General features: G+C 33.6%; 1 protein-coding gene across 8 annotated transcripts in view; it reads right to left on the minus strand.

The window, feature by feature from the left end:
- Window positions 1-21,928, minus strand: part of DMD (dystrophin) — a 1,840,970-nt gene that overhangs the window by 691,051 nt on the left and 1,127,991 nt on the right. For all 8 annotated transcript variants that reach the window (XM_045507265.2, XM_045507267.2, XM_045507235.2 and 5 more), the window contains 2 exons: window positions 13,435-13,582; window positions 11,100-11,249 (listed from right to left, as the gene is read on the minus strand). In XM_045507265.2, coding sequence (XP_045363221.2) covers window positions 11,100-11,249; window positions 13,435-13,582 — 298 coding nt within the window. The remainder of the gene's footprint in view (window positions 1-11,099; window positions 11,250-13,434; window positions 13,583-21,928) is intronic.

Consider the following 21,928-nt stretch of genomic DNA (forward strand, 5'->3'; position numbering starts at 1 on the left):
TCCTTAATTATTTTAGTACTTAAAACTTGTTTTCATCTGCTCTCAAACTCTGTAACATCTTAAACATCGAGTGTCTTTTCTATTCATTTTCCCATTTCCTGGGTTATCTTGTATTTCTTGCCAATGCATGAGTATATACAGCACCTGAAAACTAATTTTTCTTTCTCCCTTCACCAGCGTCATCAATGATTCTAGCAGAAAGCGGCGTATCACTGATATAAACAAAATAATAAGCAGCTCATACGACATAATAAGAAAAAAACAAACAACCCAATCTAAAAATGGGCAGAAGACCTAACCAAGCAATTCTCCAAAGAAATACAAATGATCAATAGGCACATGAAAAAATGCTCAGTATCACTAATTATCAGAGAAATGCAAATCAGAACTACAGAGAGATAAGGTATCACCTCACACCAGTCAGAATGGCCATCATTCAAAAGTCCACAAATGACAAATGCTGGAGAGGCTGTGGAGAAAAGGGAACCCTCCTACACTGCTGGTGGGAATGCAGTTTGGTGCAGCCACTATGGAAAACAGTATGGAGATTCCTCAAAAGAGTAGGAATAGACTTACCACATGACCCAGGAATCCCGCTCCTGGGCATATACCCAGAAGGAACCCTACTTCAAAATGACACCTGCACCCCAATGTTCATAGCAGCATTATTTACAATAGCCAAGACATGGAAACAGCCCAAATGTCCATCAACAGATGACTAGAAAAAGAAGAGGTGGTATATTTATACAATGGAATATTATTCAGCCATAAAACCCGACAACATAATGCCATTTGCAGCAACATGGATGCTCCTGGAGAATGTCATTCTAAGTGAAGTAAGCCAGAAAGAGATAGAAGAATACCATATGAGATCATTCATATGTGGAATTTAAAAAACAAAAACAAACAAACAAAAAAACAAAGCATAAATACAAAACAGAAACAGACTCACAGACATAGAATACAAACTTGTGGCTGCCAAGGGGGTAGGGGGTGGGAACGGACAGACTGGGATTTCAAAATTTGTAGATACTAACAGGCATATATAGAATAGATAAACAAGTTTATACTGTATAACACAGGGAAATATATAAAAGATCTTGTGGTAGCTCTCAGTGAAAAAAAAAATCTGACAACGAATATATGTATGTTCATGTATAACTGAAAAATTGTGCTCTACACTGGAATTTGACACAACATTATAAAATGACTGTAACTCAATAAAAAAAAGTTAAAAACAACAACAACAACAATAAAGCAGCGTCAAGGAGATAACTGTATCGGTCCAGGATTTGTAATAGAAATAGCAATCAAAGCAATCTTCAGGATGGTCATTTAAATTGTGATTGAGTTACAGATTATCATTCTTTTATAAATGTCTAAATAAGTCTGAGAATTATTGCTCTATTCAAAATTGTTGATGTCACCCACATCATGGAAAGGCAGAATGTGTCACCTTCATAAAAAATTTATTTTTAGACTGCCTTTAAGGTATGATCATCAGTCACAGGTTGCCTGTAGATCACAACTATCAGGACAAACAGCTTTTTTGAAATATCCTTGCAATGACTTTGGTTTCTGGACCATTTCCTGGTCCATCTCTTTCCCTCCACACTTGGCCAACCATGCCAAAGATGGTGTATACTTTTCCCAGTGATAACTGAAAACGTTCAAAAATTATAACTGCACCATTCAGTTCAAATACTTTTACTTCTAAAGCAAAACAGATTGATTTTCTCCAGCAGCAAACAATGAAATTGTCTCTTTGACATCTTGCAATTAGTTCTAACATCAGTAAATAGATTTAAAGGCAGCAAAACAAAAATTGTCCATCAGGTTCTTATCAGTCCCTTCATAATCCACACAGCGGCCTTGCTCTGAACTATAAGGTGGATAAATGAGGGGAATGCTGATTTTGGCATCCAGCTTACTCTCAGATAATCTAGCTCATCCTTCTCAGCTGACATGAGACAGAAATAACATCAAAGGGTGATAAACTCTTTCCTGCAAACCTGGGGTTCCACGGTTCACTGGCCCCAGGCTTAATCTATCAATCTATTTTCTACACAATAAAAAGTAAGAAATCCATTACAGATCTGTTATAAGCCCTGGCAGGTGGTCTACAACAAAAATGGAATACATCAACCACTCCAGCATACAGTGTCCCTTTTCTAGAGTTTGAAGCATTAAGGGTCTGCTGACATGCATATAGTAGTCAGGATTTAGTATTAAATTCTTTTAGGTACATAAACTCATACATCTTGCAGTATGAGTATAAAGATATGACAGAAAAGTTCATTTTGGGTATGATCCTGATCTTTTACTAAAAATAGCACTGTTACTCTATTTTATCATTGCATTACTTATTGGCTTTGCACACAATATAATAAATGAAACTGGGTTAGAATTTACAGTCCTGTGCTCTCAAATACAGCTTTAATCTTCATTTGTTATTCAACCTCAGTTTAAGGATTTGGTGTATGAAAACCTCCAATTAAGGCTATTTCAAGATTATTAAATTATTAGAAAGGCAACTCCTCTAGTTTCAGGGTTGACACTATATAATCTAGTCATTCTAAAGAGAAGGCATTCCAGAAACAAAAGGAACAACTTTTTATACCAGCAAAATCTCTTCTTATTATATCATTTCTTTTCCCTTCTAAAATTCATTGCTATAGGGCAAACATCTTTGTGCTTAATAAAGGACTTACTTCAAAAATGTTACGCTGGACGTCAGAGTTAGGAATTTCTTTCCTTTTTAAATCATCATTATACTTTTCTTCATTTAAAATTCATTATGAACAGGGAAGAAATTTTCCAAGAATAGTCACATTTGTTCTTCGTCTGAAATTAGTTTACCTTTTTAATAAAGTGTGGTCCACATCATATTGAAATGACAAATTTTCATACACAGTGCACATTGTCAGTATGTATATAGTGGAAAAGTAAAGTTTTAATATAGAAATGAATTGTTGCACAAGTATCAGTGCTTTATAATGCATGCTGGATTTTTGTTTGCTCATATTTTTAAAAATAGCATTGGACTGAAATGAACAAATTGTCTAGCATTAGGTTGATGTTTCCTAATAGACCATTATCTGGATCCAGTGAAACTTTCTACTACACATGCTTTCTCATCACCCCACCAAAAAGGAGGAAACCAACATGGAGAATGAAGGTAGAGGAAGGGGCAGGGAAGCAGTGTGGAGGCTCAGTTACACTCTGTCTGGATTTCTGAGTTAAAGGCAGGTGAGTAAATTGCAAAGATGCTCAGTGTTAAAAAGGCCATCTAAAATTATGCTCATGCTTAAAACGTGAAAATGTTGGTGCTGAAAACAATCATGGACTACATGGACTTCATAGCCAATGGAATGAGAAAAATTCATCATTTCCCAATACTTTTGACCTGAAATGCTGGTTGATCATAGATAATGAGAATAATGAGGTCAATGGAATGGGAGAGCACAGGCTAAAATCCCTCTGCGCCTTCCATTAAGGTCCTTCCATGGTCTTGGTGCCTCTGTCTCTCCTCTCATTCAGCTTTTGGATTCATAGTGGTGACATGTATTTCAGTTTTCTCCCTAAGAGCCATATTTATAACTGTTTAAGATGGTGAATATTATTCAGCCTTAAAAAGAAGGAAATCCTCTCATATACAAGAATGTGGATCTTCCTAGAGGATATTAAGCTAAGCAAAAAAAGCCAGTCACACAAGGACAAATACTGCATGATTCCACTGATATGAGGTGTTTAAGATAGTCAAACTCATAGAAACACAGAGTTGAATGCTGGTTACTAGGGACAAGGAGGAGAGGGAGACGGAAGTTGTTTAATGGATATAGTTCCTGTTATGCAAGATGAAAAGCTTCTGGAGATCTGTTATAAAATATAGTGCCTATAGTTAACAATCCTGTATCATACTCAAGAAATTTAAGAGGGTAGATCTCATGTTAAGTACTCTTACCACACTTTAAAAAAAAAAGGTGACTCAGCAGGAATTTTGTGTTTGGTCTTTGTGTTTTTCTGTTTTAGCACTGCACCAATTTTTAAATTAAAGCTAACATTTTGACCAATTTCAGTGTGCCAGATACTGTGTTATGCATTTCCCATGCACCGTCTCGCTGAATTTTCACCACAACCTGGAAAGTATATTCTACAATTGTCTGGATTTGGGGGAAAGCGTGGAATCTGTAAGCCATAAACCTTACTATTCATCACCATGATAAACTGCCTCCTCCCAACTCCTTTTGCTTTTTATTTGTTTGTAAAACGTCTGACCCACATTCTTGGCATTGCCTGAAATTTCAATCATTTGGAATGTTAAAAGCCACATATTATTATAAACTTATTGTCATTAAATTGTGATTAATTTGGTAGTAATGGCAATCAGGTTTCTTGGACAGGCCAGATTTCTTAACTTCACTAAAGTGTCAAAAGAACCATAGCATTGATGTTCTTATTCAATAAGAATAATAATACTTATTGAGGACTTTGTCAGGCCCACCTTAAGAGTTCATTTTCATAACTGAGTGACCAAATACATTTTTTTCAATCTTCTAAAGGGGAACACTCATGAGAGTGAAAGAGGGAGCTACTGAAAATTATGATGAGGTAATAGGCAAAACCATGATTGTCAGAGCCAACTGAGAGGTACTCATGACACACAACCTAGTAAGGACCCCCGTTTCAGTGTGAAATTATAAGAGGCAAAGTCAAGGATGCTTTTGTTGTAAACTTAATTATTACTACCTCACTCAACTCTCAGCTTCAAACTATTTAGCAAACAATACGTGTATTGCTATCAATATTACAAAAATTATTCCTCTATTAAACCTATGCTACATATATTTTTAAACCTTATTTCTTCTAGGTAAAGTGGATCAGATTTTTTTTTTATTAAGACATACTTAACTGAAATTCACTTTCTAAAAAAATTTCCTATTTGTGTTTGTAAAACATTTTAAGTCTTTATATGCATTACTTAATAATGGCAAAATATGAGGCAAAAATTTAAATTTGTTCAACAAAATGAAATTTATTTATTATAACTAATAGGAATGTAAAGTTACTTAATGTCAAAAATAGTAGACATATAACTAATTCTGAAACATAAATATGCTTTCCTGTATTACACAATCACAAATGTTCCATAGGAAAGGACGTTCTGGAAAATAATTTGAAAACATAGCATCCAGTTTTCCAAAAAGGGCAAAAAGCAAAACAAAAACTCAGTTTCTTAAAAAGAACAGTTTTGTTTAAAAAAGTTTTTACTTTCAAAGGATCAATGGAATGAAATGAGAAACCATGTTTTTTTTTTTTGTTTCTAGTACATTATCTACAAAAAAAAATCATTTGAGCATCACTGAAAAGTTAAAAAACTGTTCATTTTGGAATAACTTTTGTATTTAGACAATGTGTTCTCAGATAAGTCACATAACCTTTCTAAGACTCAGTGTTCTAATCTAGAAAATGTGAGAGTTTTTCAGCTTTGTTAGGCTCCTGCCATCTGAATAACCTTATGAGTCTACAAAATAAATGTTCCATCTTTCCATCTTTCAATTCAGGAAGCATACAATACGATTCAAAAATAAAGACTGATAAAATATATTTTGGTTCTAGATAATAGGGAATTGAAAAAAAAAAAACACCTACACATAACGTGTGGGGAAAAAAGGGGACACAAAATGACAAGGAGAAGATGAAAGAAGGATTAAAAGATAAAGAGTCAAAAAAGAGAGAGAGTAGGGAAGAATGTGTCACATACACTACACAGGCTGAAAAAAACCTGACACATACAAATACACATATAGAAAAGGGGATTCATGATAGACTTGCAAAGATGGTAATTCATAGGCAAAGACACAATTGTCAGAGAAAGAGGAAGAGAGTGATATGGAGAGGTAGGAAGGGAGGGAGAACCTCCCCCCACACACATATACACAAGTTCAGAGCATGTACAAAGAAGTATGACGAGTAATAAATATTGAAATCAACACAAAGTCAGACGTGTATGATCAGAATGAGATGCTCAGAGAGAAGAAAACACACAGAGGCTACTTTAATAACATTCCCATTTTGTAGATCTTAAGGATAATATTGTTAAAGACTGTAAAGCTCAAAATATGCATTAGATGAAAACGAGGATACCACTTCATGATCCTTATCTGGAGGAAGCCATTCAGCTTCAAAGTAACATTTCCCATCTCTGCTATGAAGAGCCACTACTTGAGCCAAAGCAAGTCAACACAGTTTTGCAATGAACCCATTATAGGACTCCCTTAAAAGGATAGCTGTATTATCTCCAATTGCTGTTTTCTCTATTCAGTAAGAAAGATAAAGATGCCAAAGTAATTGGTCAGTTGGCTAAATACACAGGGTTCAACATATTAGAGTTAGCTGTGGAGAAAGGTAACTGCCACCAACGACTGTCATGGTAGGACATTTTTGGAGATACTATCTGTTGAGGAATGGGCGTGTTTGTATCCTAGCAACCATGAGATACTAGTCAGAATTTTAACACACATTGTAGACTTTGTAATGGAGATGGGGGGCTGGAGAATACAGGGAAGGGGTCTCTTTTATTCTTCCCTCTTCAAATGACTGAAAAATTGAGATTTAATGATGGTCAAGAATGTCTCTTAATCACCTTGACCATCTTACCTTTTTTTTTTTTAACTTTCATTTATGTATTGACCTAAATCTGGCACTGATCATTCACTTCCTATTCCTAAATTTAAACCAACAGGGATAGGGTGGCATAAGGATTGAGAAGAGACAATTAATTCCCTTTTAATATGACTAATGAATAAGATTCCAAATTCTGTGACATTTGGTGGCAAAGGTACAGTATTAAAATTACACTTTTGGGATGAGACACAAATATTATGGATGATAAAGTAATATAAATCTACACAAGATGGTGTTTATAGCCTTAGTTTTAATTTTCCATCATAAAAACTTGACTTGTTACTCTGTTCCAGAACAGATAAAACCCTGACTCATGTTTCACTATTCACAAAGCTGCTACTGTGTTAGTTTTACATAGCTCACTCATATTTCCTTACAATTATAATTTTTTTGTTTCTTTTTGTAATATCAAGTCATACTGAGATACAGTGGAATATTTTGGGGCATCTTTCCTCCTTCTTCCCCTTCCTATAAGTAATGATTTTATTTGCGTTGTTATGTGGCTACAAAATTTAATTACTAGGAAAATATATTCTCTCCATAACCAAGTATCTATATACTTACATAGCTATTTTGAAATTGAAAAGTGAAATTTACATTTTTCAGTTGGAAAAAAATTAAATTAATTTCTTAAAAAATTCTGATTATTCACACAACTGAAAGAAAGTGTTGATATATAAAAATAAAAGGGGATTTTTCCCAAATACCTAGTTGCTTAAATTATAGACATCAAAACACAAATTTTGAATTTAATGTTATAAGGTGGTACTTATTTCACTTCAAAAATATTTGATCAGTCATGTAAATAATCTATTACAGGAACTTTAGCATCAATCATCAATTTAAAAATGTAATGAACAACCTGACACAATTCAAAATTAAGTCTCTATTATTTTCTTTTCAAATCATCTATGTACAGAAACTTTCTTTGGTATAACTTCTTCATATACCTCTCAATTTAGTCAGGTACTGATGAATAACAAGTGATTCTTTAGAAGCAATTGTGCCATTTTTGAAAAAAGCCATTTCATATTACATGAAAATTATAGTTTTGCAATATCTTCTTGGCATGGATTTGCTCCTGGGTTAAACGATGACAATTTGCTTTATATTTTGGATTGAACAAAGTTAACAGGTATTCAATATGCTCAGTAAGGTAGCAGAACTGTGGTCAAAAGTGGATAAAAGGTTTCAAAATACCCTTGTAAGGTCAAAAGCATATATAGACAGCACATATGGGGACATATAAAGTGAAGGAGAAGAAGCCTTAGATCTGACCTTGGCAAAACCTGCAGAGCATTTGGATAAAAGATGCCAGTGTTTGGGATTAAGAAGCGTGTAAAATTTGGGTTCTGAAAGTCTGTAGATGGAAATTTGCTTTTATATCAAAACTACCACACAATAAATGGTCTTCTCTCAGCACTTACCTACAGGCAAAAAGAAAGATAAATCAAAACAAAAAGTGTGTGGTTCTTAACTGAAGAAATTGAATTTCTCATCTGGAAAGAATCTAAGCCATTGGTATGAACACCTCAGAATAAAGCCTACTGCATTATACAAAGAGACTTAGAAGACCTCTTTCAGCAAGAGACTGAGCTCTCTACCTTAGCACATAAAGTAAAATACCGCAGTCAACAAGACCCACCCAGGTACTTAGAGCTTGCTGTCCTTCTATTTCCTCATTCTTAAATATATCACTGCTGTATGAACAAACTCCACAGCCCCCAAAGAGAAAGTGGCTTACAAAAGGACAAATTCCTTGAAAGACACAACTTACAAAAGCTGACACACAAAGAAATAAAAATCTAACTATCCCTGTATCTACTGAAGACATTGACCAATTATCAAAAAGTATCACCAAACGAAACAAAACCAAACACCCCATACACTGAGGGATTTACAAATGAATTCTTCCAAACATCTCAGGGAAAATGACACTAATCTTCAACAATTTCTTCCCCAAAAAAAGAGAGCACCTCTCAACTTGTTTTCTAAGACTCATCTAACATTGTTATTAATACTTGAGAAGGACTAAAACATATTACATACCATTTCCTGTCATGAACAAAGATATAAAAATTCTAAAGAACATATTAGAAAGTTGAATCCAGCAATCTATAAAAAGTACAAGACATCGTGACCAATAGGATTTATTTCTGGATCCCAGAGAAGTTTCACACTCTAAAAACAATGGCTGTAATTCATAACATTCACATGGAGAAGAAAAATCATATAATCATTTCAATAAATCCAGGGAAAGTATACGATATGTTCAATATCTATTCGTAATAAAAAATTGGGATTAAGAAGAAATTCCTTAATCTGACTAAGAGGATCTATAAAAAGTCCTACAAGAAGTATCGTATGTAATGATCAATTACTGAAAGCTTTCCACTTGAAACAGGGAAGAATCAAGGCTTCCCATTATCACCACTTCTTTTAAACATTGTTTTGGAGGTCCAAGTTTATGCTAAAAAAAAAAAATCATAAGGATTGAAAAGAGAGAAACTACCTCTATTTGATGACACAATTCTGTACATTAAAAAAATTCAAAAGGTTTTACAAACCATTAATATTAATAACTGAATTTAGCGAGGATTCTGAATATGTGCTTAACAGAGAAAAATCTATTCTGTTTCTATATACCAGCAACAAGAAAAATTAAAATTTGAAATGAATCCCATTTATAATGGGAACATAATGTCAAGTATCTGGGATTAAAGCTAATAAACCATGTGCAGTTCCTCTTGAATGAAAACTGTAAAAAGGCATTAAAGAAGATCTGAACAAATGAAGGGGTGAATCATTTTCATGGATTAGATGACTCAATATTGTATAAAATTTTAATCGATCTACAAATTCAACATAATTCAAATCGGTATCCTGGCAGGCTTTAGTAAAAATTGACAAGTTGGTTCCAAAATTTATTTGGTAAACCAAAGAATCAAAATAGCAAAAACAGTCTGGACTAACAAGAACAAAGTTGGAGGATTTACACTACCAGATCCCAAATTTTTTTTATAAAACAAGTGTGTGTGTGTCATACATATTGTATATAAAAATGCATATGTATGTATATATGTGTGTATGTATATAAACACATATATGTATATACACACATAGATATGTGTATATGTACATAAATACATTGTACATATACATACACACATAGTTGAATATTATTCAGTCATAAAAAGGAGTGACGTTCTGATACCCACTACAATATGGATGAAATTTTAAAATCTTATGCCAAGTTAAATTAATCTAGACACAAAGGGACAAATATAGTATGAGTCCACTTATATGAAGAATCTAGAATAGGCAAATTTGTAGAGATAGAAAGGGAATTAGAGGTTATTTTGTTGGAGTAGGGTAGGGAGATGGGGAGTTATCGCTTAATGGTTATAGAAATTCTGTGTAGGGTGATGAAAAATTTTTGGTAAATAGATAATGGCAATGGTTGCACATTGTGGATATAGTAAATGGCACAACTGTACATGTTAACATTGTTAAAATGACAAATTTTATGTTACATATACATATTTTACCACAATTAAAAAAGTAAATATACCAAACTCACTGAAGGGTACATTTTAAAATGGATGAATTGTATGGTATATAAATTATATCCCAATAAAGCTGCTGAAAAATGACTGTTATCAAGCCAGTGTGGTACTAGTTGAAGGACAGAGGTAATCAAATGGAACAGAATAGAGAATTCAGAGCAGATTCATACATATACATTCACTTAATTTATGATAAAGCTGCCACAGCAGTACAGTAGGAAGAGGACTGCCTGTCGATAAAGTGATGGATCAATTGATGTTGTTTTTCATTTTAAGTTCATATGGTTTTAAACAGTTAGTATGCATTAATTTGATTAACATTTTGAACTATTAGATTTTAAAAGTATCCAAGGTAGAAAGACAAATACTCACAAGTAAGTAAATAAATAAGTAAATAAAAATAAATAAAACCCTTTTTGGAGAAGGTAAGCATGTATTAATCATTGATCAAGATATTATAGGTAAGGATAAGTAATTTTGATTTATGATACTTGTTGAGTTGAACCACCTTCATTTTCCTTACATATTGTCAATATACATTTGAATACTGAATTAATTACTTCATCTCTTTTCCAGTCTAATTCTTCAGAATAATTCATGTAAAGTAATAATGGTGCCTCTCTTGGAATGTGGTCTATAATGTACCATCATCTACCATCACCATTCCTTCCATCCACAACAAATCATACAACCAAATCAAATGGTTAAGTTAAAAAAAACCCACAACAACAATCCACAAACCAGTCCCCCTCCTCCACCCCCACCAATTAAGCATTGTGAAACAAAACAAATGCAAATGCTTGCAACATTTAACAAATGTGACAAGGAAGATGGTTAGTGTCTAACCTTTATCCACTGAAGATTTGTCTGCTTGAGCTTATTTTCAAGTTTATCTTGCTCTTCTGGGCTTATGGGAGCACTGACAAGCACTGTTCCTCCAGTTTCATTTAATTGTTTTAGAATTCCCTGGCGCAGGGGCAACTCTTCGGCCAGTAACTGAAACAGACAAATGCAACAACGTTTAAAATAAATTACAGCACAATGCCAACTACCTTGTCTTTGCCTCTATTGATTAGTCTAACAAAACAAAACAAGACTGGAAGGCCCACTGATACCTCAAATACCAAGTTTTCTACAGAGTGCAGAGTGGGTGGACTGAAATACCCACTCCTGAGTAAATCAGCCAGTCTAAGAGAGGATCAGGGTATCTTATCCCTCAGAGACTTTTTTTTCAAGAGAAAAATGTTACATAGCATGAATGAGCTCTAACATAATATCCCAAACAGTGTCAAGAGTCTAAAAACACACCTCTATCCAAAATAGAACAATCTGGATGAATTTAATCATCCTCTCAGGTATTAAGCCTTCATGCTATAACATACCAGTGAGTAAGAAAGCACATCATATTAAGAGATAACTAACATTTTTATATAAAAATTCTGTAAGTTAGATCCTATCAACTTCATCTTACATAGAAGGAAACTGAGACAGAGAGGTCAAATACCAACAGAGAGGTTAAATACCAGGTTCAAGGATACAAAAGTAGCAAGCAGCAGAGCTGTGATTCAAACTTGGGCGGTTGCATTTAAGAACCCTTAATTTTGATGACTCCACATCCCTGAAATTCTCTTATTCACTTAATATCTCATTAAAAATGCCCTTTCCCATGACCTACCAAACCACCATAGTTTTATTAACTGTCTTTAATTTATTTGTGTCATCTATAGCTGCAGTATTCAATACAATACCACTACCCACATGAGGCTATTTAAATTTAAATTAATTAATATTCAATAAAATTAAAAACTCAGTTCCTAGGTCATATTAGTTACCTTTCAAGTATTCAAAAGGCACATACAGCTAGTAGCTACTGAAACTGATTCTGTGGGACATTTCCATCATCACAGAAAGTTCTATTGGACAGTGCTGATCTAGACTGTCTAAGAAAAAAGGAAATCAATGCATATTTATTAATAAGTGAATGTCACTAAACATGTCTCTTAAATGAGTTTTCGGTTATATTGCTAAAAATAACACTCAGTACATTTAGAAAAGATGAACTTTCAAGAACTGACTGAGTTTATTTTTCCATGACATAAATATCTTCAAATGAACTATGGATCAAAAACTTCTTTTGACTCTCAAATACACAGTGCATATCTGACATATATTAGGTGCTCAGTATTTGTTTACTGAATTAAGCAACATTTTTATCCTAATTCTTTATCCTCTACTCAGGTACAAATTTCTTATTTCACAGAAATAAACAGTTGACCCTAGAGTCTTATTTGCATGTGAAAACCAACTGAATCATTGATAAAGAAAGAACTCCATTTCCCTTTGATTGTGTGACCTTGTAAAATGAGGATAATAACAACCATTTTGAAAGTTTGAGATTAAATAAAACAGCAGATGTAAATATATCTAATACTTAGTACTTAATAGAGGATAATTTAATATTAATTTCTCTTTCCCTTTCACCTTCTCTTCAAGAGTTAAAGTAAAACAGATCCAAAAGAGTTCCTTTCTTCAAACTAAAACCATGAAAGTTAATCCAACTGTACAATCAAAGCGTCTCAGTCAGCCAGGTGAGGTAAGCAGTAATAAGCAGACATCACAGTAGATGGGCATAAAAAGCCACTTGAATAAACTGCAAATCCATTCAACCAGTGTAGAAAGTGAACTGGTACTATGTCCCCGGTCCTTACTCCTCTTCCGATCCCCAGACAAAACAAACCAAAACAAAACATTGCTTCAGGCAAATCGAACACCTTTAATTAGAGGTTGTAGTAGTGAGATTGATTCAGCAATTAAGATCCTCCCTAAGAAATGAGATTCATTTCTATAAAGATTCTCCCCAGTTTCTTAAATAATTTGGACCTGTGGAATTCTCCATTAAGTCTAAAATAAATTTCAAATTAGTTTTAAAGGTACCACCATGCGTTTTACAGGCACACACACACTTAAAAAAAAAAAAAAAAAAAATATATATATATATATATATATATATATATACAGTCATTAAGAAACACTAAGTTAAGACAAAAGAAAGTTGTGAGAAAGCTAGTGCAGAACTATCAATAACCTAATGGGCAGGAAATCAATTATTAAATACATTAAAAAAAGATTCATATACTTTTTATGCAAGTAGGCCCTGGGGGATTTTAGAAAATAAAATTACCTTAATTTCTTCAAGTTTTCCTTTCAGTTGCTGCTCATTTCCAGGTTCAAGTGGACTACTAGTAATGTTATCTGCTTCTTCCAGCCATAAGATAAATTCATTTAAATCTCTTTGAAATTCTGACAAGATATTCTTTTGTTCTTCTAGCCTGGAGAAAGAAGAATAAAATTGTTATAAACAACATACTTCTCAAGCCTTATTATTTTTTTTTTAAAGAAAACTGAAAAAAAAAGGCACACATTTTCAATAAAGTAAACAGTTTAAAAGATGTTAACAATATACAATTTTTAAAGCAAATGTATTCACAGAGCAATTTCAGTATCTCAAAAATCTCTGAAAGGTAAGAGATTAAAATTGGTTAAGAAAAAAAAATTCCAGTAACATTATTATTATACTAGAGCAGTGTTTCTCAGCTTCCACACTACTGACATTTAGGGTTGGATAATTCTGAGCTGTGAGGGGCTGTTCTGGGCATTGTAGGAGGTCTAGCCGTATCCCTGGTCTTTCTCTACCAGATGCTGGTAAGCATTCCCAAGTTTTGACAACCAAAAATATCTTGAGGCATTGTGAAATACCACCTTGCGGGCAAAACTGTCCCTGGTTGAGGACAACTTCACTAGATTAAGTATGTAATATGAAGTTGCATGTTTTAAAATGCTTAAATAAAATAACCTTATGGAAAATTATGGGGTAAAAGTAAAAGCAAGAGCATTAAAATAAAATCACCGAATTACTGCATGTTGAAATGTTTTCCAAATTATGACTCACAATCTTTTTTGAGGAAAGAGGGAAAACGATTTAAAATACTTAACATATGTTGTACTAGTGTAAGATTTAATTATAAAAACACACATATTGTATGTTACTCAATTAGCCATAAATTTATTTTTATATATTGAATCGTAACACAACTCAGCAAAATGGGCTGCACTTAAAATAATTCACAAGTTTTTGGTTTTGCTTTGTTTTGGGAGCTATATATCTCTTGTATGTAAGTTTTAATTGAAGTATAATATACATATAGGAAACTGTACATATAACCATATAACTCAATATAGTTTTAAAAAATGGATACACACAAAAAAAGAAAAAGAATAGAATGTTGGCAGAAACTCAGAGGCCCCTATTGACCCTTGCAGTCACTACCTTGAAGTGTAATCAGTATCCTATTAATTTTGATTATTTTTGTCTGCATTGAACATTACATATATGGAATCATGTACACTGTCTTTCATACAACATAATGTTTACAATCATCATCCATGTTGTGTGTAGTTTATCTTCCTCAGTGTATAGTATCAAATTGTATAAGTATGTAAATACATTTTTGTTCGTGGATATTTGAGTTACTTCCATTTGGGGGCTGTTTGGCTTAAATTTTTGTTTTGTTTTGCTTCAAGTTAAATGTTTATTGAGGGCTTACTAACTTTCAGGAGTTCTACTGGGCATTACAATCAAAGATAGACATGTCATGTACCTTGCCTTGAAGATTTCACAGTCCCTAAGAGGAAACAAGCATGTATATGGAGGACTATGATGGAATATTGTAAAGCATATATTATTTCTGGGGCAGGACACAGGAGATGTTCCAGTGAACACAATAGTTTATCTGGGTCTTGAAGCATGGAAAGAGATCTTATTCACAGCCTCTGCGAAGACAGGGCATTAAGAGAACTACAGTTACACAAATTCCCCAAACCAGATCCAGTTACTGGATTTATGCTGGTCTGCACTCAGTTTTGTTCTTTGATGGGAGCTTGTCCAAAGTCTGTCTGAGGCACATGAGAAGACATACTCTTCTTTGTCTATTCTCAAAATAGTAGATCCTATAAAAGACCAAGTCATAGTATGGGATCCTGTGAAAATTCAAGTCATATTATGTCACCATTCCACTCAAAACTCTTCCATTGGTTCCCAATTCATTGACAGCAAAAGCCAATTTCAGCATTCTATGAGGGCCTAGATCTGGGCTGTACAATATAGTAGGCGCCTTCACATGTAGCTACTGATCACTTAAAATGATGTAAGGTGAATTGAGATGTGCTGTAAGTGTAAAATGCACTGCAGATTTCAAAGATTTAGGTACAAAAAAATCAGCTCTGTACTTTCCACTCAATTTTGCTGTGAATTTAAAATTGGTGTAAAAAAAAAACTATATTTAAAATATTAGAAAAGAATGTAGAACATCTCATTGGTACTTTTAATATCATGTACAAGTCAGAATGATAATATTTTAATATAGTGAGTTAATAAAATATATTCACTTCACCTGTTTCTACTTTTTTTTAAGAAAATGCATCAAGTAGAAAAATTTAAATTACATATGTGGCTCACTTTATATTTCTATTGAAGAGCAATGATCTATAAATTCTGCTGATTCTCTCTCTCCTTCTCTCTCTGACCTCATTTCCATCCACTCTCCCTTACTCTTACCTTTCTTGAGACCCACTGGCTTCCTTACTGAGCTCCCCAAACACACCAGATGAGCCCCCACTTCTAAGCTTTTGTACTTGCTGTTTCTTTTTTTTCCTGCCCAGAATTGCCTTCCCTCACATATCAGTCACTGCTGGTTCCCTCACCTCCTGCAGGTCTTTCCTAAAGACTTTAAATTACACTTCTCCCCTCAAAATTCTGTTACTTCTTCCTGGTTTATCATTCCTTTTAGTTCTTAAAACTAACATACAGTATAATTTGGTTATTTTGTATACTGTCTATATCACACTCAGGAAATTAAGCTTCCTGAGGGCAAGGACTGTGTCTGATTTATTTATTACAGATATCCTTGCTTCTGGAACCATGCCTGGCACAGAACAGATGTTAAATAAATAACTGTTGTGTAAATGAATGAATTCTGCCATCATTCTTTTCAACCTTACATGCGTTTCTGTTTTTAAAAAATCTTTCCCATTCTTTGCAAAACTAATTCTAAACCATGATCTAATTTACTCACCAACGTGTACCACAGTATTCCACCAAATGAAAGACACCTTCAGTTGCAGATTATCTAATACCAATGTAAGTGCTATCAGCATGTGGGTTGGGATAGGGAATACTGCTGATTAAATGATGACACATTACTTAGTGGCTTTATTCATTTAAAAAGTAGAATATCAGTGAAAAAAATTGGTGAGGTATTCTTAAAATGTCTTCACATTTAGAGTCAGAGTCTTCTACATCACTTTTCCCTTTAGAGTGATGTCTGTCATTTTCCATACAGTGTCATCCTGTGTAATATCAAGAGTGCTGACAATGTAGCACTTCATAAGAGGGCTACACTATTGTTTCTTAGATTTTCTTTTAAACCACATGTGGCCTGGCTAGCAGGAACTGTAAAACCCAGCCTGATTTCAGTGATGTGAATGTGATAAATTGTGCAGCTCAGAATAAAGTTTGGCTTGTTTGCATTGCCCCCATCACGGATATAACAACTCAGGTTCTTTTGGCTGCTACCAAGTTGCTGGTTGTTTCAGGATATTAAAAAAAAAATCATAACATAATGACAGTTTACTGTTACCTTTAGTTTGTAATTATGAACAGATATTATTATTGGCATTATCTGCCTGGTGTTTGAGCTCATTTTGTGTTAATAGAGTTAGTAAAGACTTGGCATTAATTTCCATGGGAACTAGTGTTTGATTATATGAGTTCTTGCCAATGACAAATATTTTGGCTCTCTTGTACATGTAAAGTAAGGATGCCTACATTAATGCCTGATATTGACATTGCTGGTTACTGAAGTATTTGAGATTTAGGGAGGAAGGGTCAAGAGATGAAGCCGCTGAGGTGGCTGTGGGCAGGGTAATGAAGCAGCTAGAATATTTTATTTTAATCCCTAGGAGATGAACTACTCAAAGGTTTTGAGTAGAGGAGGATTTACTTCATTCATTCACTCCAGATACTGTGTGGAGAATGGATGTGGGCGAGGGTGGTAAAACAAGAGACTGAGGAATCAAGTATGAGACAATCACAACAGGCAGGTGATAAAGTAATAAAGGTCCAAATCATGAAGATGTAGCAAGAGGAAAGCAGATGACAGGATAAGTTTAAAATGTAGAAGGAGATTCAACAGGACTTGTTGGTAAAGGGAGGGAGACTAGCATTAGCAGCGAATAATTATAAAGCACCTACTACAGGGCAGCCACTACATCAAGCACCAAGTCCCCACATCACTACTATGTGGTGGGTACTAGTCTCCCCTCATCTACAGTATTTTGCCCAAGACCAAACAGCTAGTAAGTGGTCAATCCAGCATTCAGTCCTGGGTCATCTACATCCAGAGACTGTGCCCTTCACTTGTTCAACCTCTTACATATGGTCTAGGAGTGATTCTACCTTATCTGGCTGAATAGATGTTATTTACTCCAGCTGAGCTTACATTTAATTGTCTCAGATATTTAGGGGAAATTACTAGTTTAAAAAAATAGATCTGGAACTCAAGGGAGAGAGGAAAACTAAGATTATGGACTCCAGAGTCATCAGCAATGAGTCGGTGGATAAAATATAGCCTTTGAACTAATAATGTACACTTCATATCTGGCATCCTCTGAATTTTCAGGTTAATGATAGACAATTTTCCCTCCTGCTTGCTTAATTTGAAAAAATAAAAGAAGGAAAGGTCCATTTCACAGCCATTTATTGATTTCCTATGAATGGGTAACCTGTGGCTCCTGCTCCTCCCTCAACCTCCCTACTTTGACACAGAAAGTCAAAGGAATGCCTAGTGTGTTCTTATGGCCCCTCCAAAAGCTACACAGATTTGTGAAGGAGTTTTTCAGCCCACCAAATACTCAGCTGAAGGAGAACATGGTTCTCCCTTCTTCCAGTCCTCAGTAAAACTTTGCAAAAACCTGGTTACATTTGTAAAATCTAGACAGATGGTAAGGATTTTCTCAACCTTCATCAGAAACTGATGACTTTAAGGGATAAAAAACCCAAAACCTAACAAAAATTTGGAGTAGAAAAGAGTAATATGCAAAAAAAAATTAAAGAAAAAGACCCAAACCTAGAATAAAATTCTAAAAGCAAATACCTCTACCTCCACTTCAGACATATTTCAAATTAATTACTTGCATATTTTTTCCTGTCAAGACTATCCAGCCAAGAGAAAAAGTAGAAATAAACTTATTCATTGTAATTGAGATTTATATATTTAATTGGGATCAAACTCAATATAAGCATTTTGTACCTATTTTTTCATTTAATACGTTACTGTATTTCCTTAGGTCATTACTATTTGAAAATTGATTTTTAAGATCTGAGTAATAAGCAATAGATGAGTACACCATATTTTACCATTTTTCTGTCATTAGACATCTAGTTTGGTTCCAATTTTTCATTGTAATAAATAACCCTGTAACAAATACTTTTGTTTATGCATTTTGGCTCATGTATCTGCTAATTTTCTTGAATAAGGAAGAAGAGTTAACAATAATAACACTAAGAATTCAGATGCCCACTGCTAAATTACTTTGCAATGCTGGTAGTAAGGATATGCAAACACTTCCATCAACAGTTACAAAATATACATTTTTAAAACAAGTTATAAAATATGAAAGTCTCAACATACTTTTTTACCGTTATTGAGCATTACAATCTATATACTTGATAGAAGAAAAACAGTTTGTCATGGTATACTTTTTAAATTTTGTATTAATAGAAAAGTTAAACAATTTGTATACATGTGCATATTTGTCATTTCTGTTTCTACTGTCAAACTATGTGTGTTGCTCATTTTCCCTCCGGGTTTTCTTATTTGTTTCTAAGGGCTCGTTTCACATTATCTTAAAAATGTATTTACTGAGAATATTTTTCCAGCTCTCCTTTAATCTTTTTAAAAATATTTTTGTTTCTAAATAAAATTTTATCAATTCCTTTGTTATTTCCTGCATTGATTCTACTCTGAAAACTGTGACCATCCTACAGTTGTTTAGATATTTGCCTTTACTTTACTCTGGATCTTTATACGTTCATTAAAAAAAAAACCTAAATGCTTAATGTATCTCAAATTTATATAGTTAAGTATAAATCTTGAGGGGTTTTTCAGAAATTGATATTTTTTCCCAACACAATCTGTTCTCTATTGACTTGTGGTGATTTCTTCATTATATTTTGTGTTTTATATGTAATACGATTCTGTTCACAGATCTATCATAGATTTTTGTGACAGCAGTGCACTACATCAATCATTGCAGCTTTAAAGGATGTTTAATTCCTGGCAGGTTAAAATTCTCTCCTACCTTAGCTATTCTAATTTATGTATTTGGTCAAATTACAAAATAAATTTCACTGGGGACTTTGATACGGATTCCATTAAATCAATAAATTAATTTGTGAAGAACTACTGTCTTTCCAGTATAAATCTGCTAAATTTTCTATGTTTACAGTGTATTTGGATACAGAGTATCTGGGACTCATCTGTGCACTATAAATAATTAAGTACGTTTTCTAATTAACCTTCAGCATCAGTTTGAAAGACAGTGACTTGCATATGATTTTATGGATATTAACTGTATACTAATTTGGAAAAGTCTTAAGAACTCCCAGAAAGAATAACTCATCACTAAAAAATTAAAAGCTTTGGCTATGCTATTTGCTATAATCTTTTTTTTTTTACATGTTTTTAGAAAACTTTTTCTTGATGATTTAATTTTTTAAAGAGTACAGCATTTTTTAAAATATGAAAACATTTGGTAGTCATTTCTTGTCTAGGTTTTTTTTTTATACTTTGAAATATAAAAAAAAGATGGTGCCAAAATCCCACGGGGACCTTGTTATAATATGCTTTTCCAAGAGCATGTGTTTTCTGAAATTTCAAAAGCATCAATTTGAAGTTTTAAAAGCTGCAATTTGAATTTATGTATTCAGATGATTGCAGAAAAGCGAAGGAACGCAGTTAGCATTTCCAGGCTTGTCTCTTGACAGAACAGTTTAAACGGCTTTATATTGGCATTCATCACATGAAGTGTTATTTCTTTGTTTACCTACTCGCTTAATGCTTATGGTAGGATTTATTCAGGCATGTGGTAGTAATAATAATGAATGGGATATTTAACATTACCCATCTGCAATTAAGTGCTAAATATTTTACTTTTAAAGACATTTCAATACATTTAGCTTTTTTTTTTTTTTTTGGAAAAGAATGGCTTCTGTTTGAAATATTGGCTCTTTAGCCATTTATATTATAAATGCTCTTAATGCAATTGAAGGAAGCACATATTATGATGGGGAGAGATTTGCATAATCAGAAAGGAAGAGTTACCCATGTGTTGCTAAATTCAATGAATTTAACATTAACTCTTAACGAACTTTTTCTGTGGGGCTGCTCTTACGGTAAGAGGAAAGGACTGCCAAATCACACGCCAGGATTTTAGAGGCGGAGCTTCTACCAAGTGTTTCAGGCCAAGTGCTAGATATTTTCACATGTCAATTTCTTTTAACACTCAATACATCACTTGTATTATCTTCTGAATAGTCCCAATTAAGAAATTGAAGCCCCAGGGATTTATATTCCCTATACATCCAAGGTGACTATCCCATTTTCCAAATAGGAAGTTCCTTTCTAAGTTTCTGATACACTGTAACAGAAACTTTGGAAAATGTAGATAGAATCATCATCGGTCTACATAAAATGCTTAAGTCATTAATTCGATTGTGCATCCTAATTTAAAATCATATAACATATTACATTAGAAAGATCATTAATTTAAAATTATATAATAAGGTTATTATATTAGAAAGGTCACACTTCCCCATTCATAGTTTATACGATTGTATAACATTCTCCACGTGTATCTGCAACACTGGAGCTGCCATCCTGATTGATGCATGCAGGTTTTCAGTTACCTACTTCAGTGTTCTAGATGGTGTCAACTTCACTTCCACCCATGTGACCTGAGGTATAGTACTGCTGAAGCCATGTGTAATGTTCTACTGGAAACTATTCCAAGCAACAAACACAGATTTACGTAACAGAGTTTCATGTTATGTAAAGACAGTATTTATTTTTTCTGTGCCATATGTCCATGAGCTAAATGATGCAACCACTTACTGAGCTACATTTAAAATAATCTTTCCACAGTTTGTTTATAATGGCATTTAACTCCTGAAATGATGATGTCATACCACCCTAGTTAATTACTACTTCTATTACACTTGTTTTCTTCCTGTTGTTTTTTTCTCTATCAAATGACTTGTACAAGCAACCAAAATAAGCACCAATTGAGATTAAGCCAATATGTCTTTCTCAGACAGTACTTTGTTGTTTTGAGCAAAATAAAACAAGTATCTTGTAATTTGAGAAACTTAAAGATTCAAATAGAAGGTAACGCATAAGGGAAAATAAAATCATGCTTAGGCACACACAAAAACTTCTCTAAGTCATACCTTCTCTAGCACATTGTCAGAATCAGAACCAAGGTATCAATTCTATTTTTAAACCAACATGTGTCCCATATCTGGTTAGTGCAAGAATCACACAATCAGACATTCATTCATT

Source organism: Camelus bactrianus, chromosome X, assembly GCF_048773025.1.
Source record: "Camelus bactrianus isolate YW-2024 breed Bactrian camel chromosome X, ASM4877302v1, whole genome shotgun sequence".
Lineage (NCBI taxonomy): Eukaryota > Metazoa > Chordata > Mammalia > Artiodactyla > Camelidae > Camelus > Camelus bactrianus.